We start from the raw sequence: 4831 nt of genomic DNA on the forward strand, positions 1-4831 counted from the left end.
TGTTTATGGATGAGCTAATGATTTATTAACGTAGTAGAATGAAGCAGGGTGAGGCTGAAAGCCGTCGAAGTGAAACGAGGCCGCTGAACGAGCGTGACACACGGCTCGAAAGCAGCGGCGCTTTTATTATGCCACAGTCGACCGCTTCCGCTCCTTCCGGTCGTGTGTATGTGGGGAAAAAAAGCAACGCTGTTTTATCATACTAGATACGTTTGAAAGTTCTGTTATAATGCTACTCTGTGTGGTCGTCACCGGTCTATTAAAGCGCACAACATATTAAAGCGTCTTTGGTGTTTCCATGTTTTCTACAAAACAAAACCGGAAATCGAGGGGTTATGACGTCATTGGCAGGCGACACAATGACACTATGGACACGGTCCGTGTCACTAGTTAAAATTGCTTATTTATCTGGATTTAAACATTCTTTGAAACATTTGGGATAATGTAAGTACACAAGTCAGCAAACTATATAACACTGTTCTAGTGGTTTTTGGTTATTTTAATAAAAAAATCGTACATATTGTAAAACCGACCCACTTAAAGGCGCATACTGCCTCCTACTGCACAACACCGGCATGACAGCTGACGTAAAATAAGGATCGGACTGAGGAGAGCCGATATCGATCAGTTAAAAAATTGCTTGATCGGCCCCTATCCCTGTCATTGAGATCGGCTCGGGACGTCCCTAATATATATATACTGTATATGCTCTCTCTTTCTCTCTCTCTCTCTCTCTCTCTCTCTATATATATATATATATATCAGGGCTGTAGCCATCATTTCAGAAGTGAGGGGGACAGAAATGTTATATAAAAAAAAATATATATATATATAACATTACAATATAACATTTCTGTAATCTATATAACCTACCAGTAAACAGTTTTTGAACAGTAAGATTTTTAATGTTTTATAAAGAAGTCTCTTCTGCTCACGGTGATTGCTAGGCTGTTTTTAGCATGACTAGCATGTTGCTAACATGTTTTTAGCATGATTAACATGTTACTAGCATGGTGCTAGCATGATTAACATGTTTCTAACATGGTTAGCATGTTGCTAGCATATTGTTAGCATAATTAGCAAGTTACTAACATGTTCAGGGCTCTACGCTTACTTTTCTTTTTAGGAGCACTTGTGCTCCTAACTTAAAAAATTTAGGAGCACGTTCAAAATTTTAGGAGCACCTTCTAATCAATAATACAAAATTTTATCAAAAAGTAGCCTTCCCGTTACGAGGTGATATTTGACTCCTCTAACTTTATTAAAAGTATGTCATCTTTTGTCAAATTCTTAAAAAAATTATATTTTATAAGCTTTTTAAAAAATTTAATTAAAACGACAGAATAAGAACAAGTAGAATAAGGAATATAAGTCACCAATCAAATGAAATCAGTATGAACTAAATTAATTTGTAGAGGTGGCACAGAAGAACACAAAAGAGGCTTGGTGTACTTTCAGACATTTAATGAAGCTCAGAACTGGAATGAGTGCAATTAAATCCATAAATTCATGATGATATTAATATTTTAAATAACATTTTGAATATAGAAATATTTAATTATTTAAATAACTGAAAAGATACTTTAAAAATGAAACTAATGCAAATGCCACTGAAATGGTCGCACTGTAGAGCCCTGTATATATATTTATTTATTTATAAATATATATGTTTGTGCAACTCGCATAATATTCAGTCACTCACACTTAATTTAAATGTTTTTTCTTCAACAGTTTCATGATGACAGTAAGTAACTTTATCATATTGTGTGTGATTATATATTTTGATGAGATGCTTATAATAAGTTTTATTATCAGTAAAGAAAAAAAAACACAAAACCCTAAGTTTTAAGTTTTAACACTCTGTAATTCTTACAGCTGCCAGGCACAACTCCAACACATTTCCACTGCACACCAGGAACCCTTCACCAAGACCGCCAGGAACCCACGGACAGTCCTATCAAACAGACAAGTATGTATTCAAATGAGAACACTGACTGTAGGTGGTCAGATTTCATACTATTCAAGAAGCTACTGCCCTGATAGCACACATACATCACGGAGACGACTATTTGACGTCTGCATTTACATCTGCAAGACGTATTTTTTAGAGAGTGTTTGCTGCTCTGCAATACGTCTATACGACGTTTCCTATCAGATGTCAAGTAGACGTTTAGAAAATGTCTTTAAGATGTTTATGATTTCGAATGTATGTAAAACTGACATCTTAAATACATCTATCAGATGTTTGTACACAGCAGATACTTTCCAGATAAAGCGATCTTTAACAGACATCTTGCAGACGCACGTGTGCTATCTGAGTGCAGAATTAATCCAGATATTTAGAAATATTAGTTACTCCATTATATTGAACTATTTTTCGGTCACATTTCACAGTGTTCACCCCAGTCGATCACTACCGGCAAAACTGCAGGAGAGTAAGCACGCATTGCATTAGTTTGATTCATCTTACTATACATTTAATGAAAATAACTAATTAAATCCTTTATTTTGTGGAACGAAAGCAATGAACGATCACCAAAGAAGTGCAAGAGCACCACCACTACAAGCAGACATGGGCAGCAAGCAGGTACAGTAGGTTGAAATGCTCGAGGTGCTGACAAACAATCACGCCACTATACATCAACCAGCAGATGGCACCTTTGTATTGCTTTTCCTTTGAAGTGCTACTGGAGTCTATTTTCTTGTATAGGTTAAAGGAACAGTTCACCCAAAAAATAAAGTTTGTTGAAAATGTACTCACCCTCAGGCCATCCATGATGTAGATGAGTTTGTTTCTTCAGCGAAACAGATCACTTGCTCACCAATGAGTCCTCTGCAGTGAATGGGTGCCGTCAGAATGAGTCCAAACAGCTGATAAAAACATCACAATAATCGACATGATGACTCCAGTCCATCAATTAACGTCTTGTCAAGTGATAAGCTGTGTGTTTGTAAGACACAAATCCATCATTAATGCTTTTTAACTTTAAACTATCTCTTCTGACCAAAATATGAGTCCATAATCTATAATAACGCTTCCTCCGGAGAAAAAGTCCATCTCCTTGTTGTTCTGTCACATCAAAATCATATTTGTTTAAAACTGGTTTGGACTGTTTTCGCTTACAAATGGTGCTTGATATGTGCATATTTCTCTGCTGATTTAGACAAGATGTCTTTTTAACTGGTGACAGCAATATTATGGATATTTTAGCTGGAAGCAATGGTTTGAAGTTAAAAACATCTTAATGATGAATTTGTTTATTACAAACACACAGCTTTGCTCTTCAGTAGACATTAATTGGTGGACTAGAGTCTTGTGGATTACTTGTAGATTATTGTTATGTTTCTATTAGTCTATTTATTAGACTCTCATTTTGACGGCACCCATTCACTGCAGAGGATCCAGTGAGCAAGTGTTCCGATAAGAAATAGCAGCCTGTTCTAAGCCAAATTTTGTTTATATCACTATTATGTCTTTGTAAAATGTTTGGATTTAATAAACCATTATTTTCTCAGATAATTGCAGAGAAAACAGACAAACATTGCTCATTAGTCACTGTCAGCCCTAATACTATTATTTCTCCGTTTATAGGACATGGATCCAGCTTGGTATGTGGGTCAGTTCTCCCGCAGTGAGGCAGAGATCTGCCTGAAAAGAGTTAACAGGGTGAGACCATTGTGTTCAAATGAACTATATGACACTTAAAACTAAGTTTGCGTTCTTACTTTCTTCATAGAAACTTTAGAGAATAAAAATGTCATTCTTGATATCAGGTTAACAAAGTTAATCTGTTGAAATGTGCCCTCTGTCAGGATGGGACGTTCCTTGTGCGAGACAGTTCAAATCGATCTTCTAACCAGCCCTACACACTCGTCGTCCTGTACCAGGATAAAGTTTACAACATTCAGATCCGCAGAAATCAAGATGGCTTCATGCTAGGCACTGGTCTGAAATCCTATGAGGTATTAAAACTGTTGATTTTTTATGTCTGTAATCATAGCTACATGCATAATGACCAAAGTTTGTAACACTGTTGATTGTTTTTGGCAGACTTTCGAGCGGGTCAGCGACATTATCAGCCAGCACAAACACAAGCCACTCCTTCTTATTGATGCTAAGAACCGAGAATCAAGCCAACAGAACCAGTGTACTCTGATTTATCCAGCTAGATATTAAACCTTTATTCTACACGAGACTAATTTACAGTAACTAGTTTTGGTTGTTACATTTCATTTAGTTTTGTTTTTTTCCCAACTCAAATCAACACACCATTCATAACTGTCAAAATCTCTCAGGTCTGTAAAAATATTACTTTGGTAGTCTGTACAACATTATAACGTTTTTGAATGCATATAGCTGCACATTCCATAGTACTGAATACATATTAAATGTTCATATTAAAAACAAAATGATAAACCAATACTTTATCAATATTAAGACCATTTTCGTTATTTCTCAAACTAATCTCTTTGTCTCTTTTATTTGAATTGTTCCACGATTTAAAGTGTTTATTTGTTGTTATATTTGTGTGATCATGAAATTTGAATTGTATATTGACATAGCAATAAAGATTATATCATTCTACAAGGGACGTTATACGTGGTGTGAGGGACAGATTGAGGATTACATCATGCTCAGGGTCGGTGTAGTGCCGAAATTTGCACCCTACCAGATTATGCACCCCCTGGTATTGGTAGGTTTAGGAGTAGGTGTGGGGGAGGGGTTAGGATTAGGCAATCAGGTAGCGACGTTTAGGAGTAGGTGTGGGGGAGGGTTTAGGATTAGGCAATCAGGTAGCGACGTTTAGGAGTAGGTGTGGGGGAGGGTTTA

General features: G+C 36.3%; 1 protein-coding gene across 3 annotated transcripts in view; it reads left to right on the forward strand.

Moving 5' to 3' along the window:
* Positions 1-4536, forward strand: part of LOC107715314 (lymphocyte cytosolic protein 2-like) — a 14133-nt gene extending 9597 nt beyond the window's left edge. For all 3 annotated transcript variants that reach the window (XM_016521396.1, XM_016521397.1, XM_016521398.1), the window contains exons 15-21: positions 1732-1744; positions 1876-1969; positions 2395-2435; positions 2523-2587; positions 3593-3667; positions 3814-3963; positions 4052-4536. In XM_016521396.1, the coding sequence (XP_016376882.1) occupies positions 1732-1744; positions 1876-1969; positions 2395-2435; positions 2523-2587; positions 3593-3667; positions 3814-3963; positions 4052-4177 (564 nt within the window). In that variant the 3' untranslated portion in view covers positions 4178-4536. The remainder of the gene's footprint in view (positions 1-1731; positions 1745-1875; positions 1970-2394; positions 2436-2522; positions 2588-3592; positions 3668-3813; positions 3964-4051) is intronic.
* Positions 4537-4831: the final 295 nt, after the last annotated feature.

Source organism: Sinocyclocheilus rhinocerous, unplaced genomic scaffold (assembly GCF_001515625.1).
Source record: "Sinocyclocheilus rhinocerous isolate Xijiao unplaced genomic scaffold, SAMN03320098_v1.1 scaffold299, whole genome shotgun sequence".
Lineage (NCBI taxonomy): Eukaryota > Metazoa > Chordata > Actinopteri > Cypriniformes > Cyprinidae > Sinocyclocheilus > Sinocyclocheilus rhinocerous.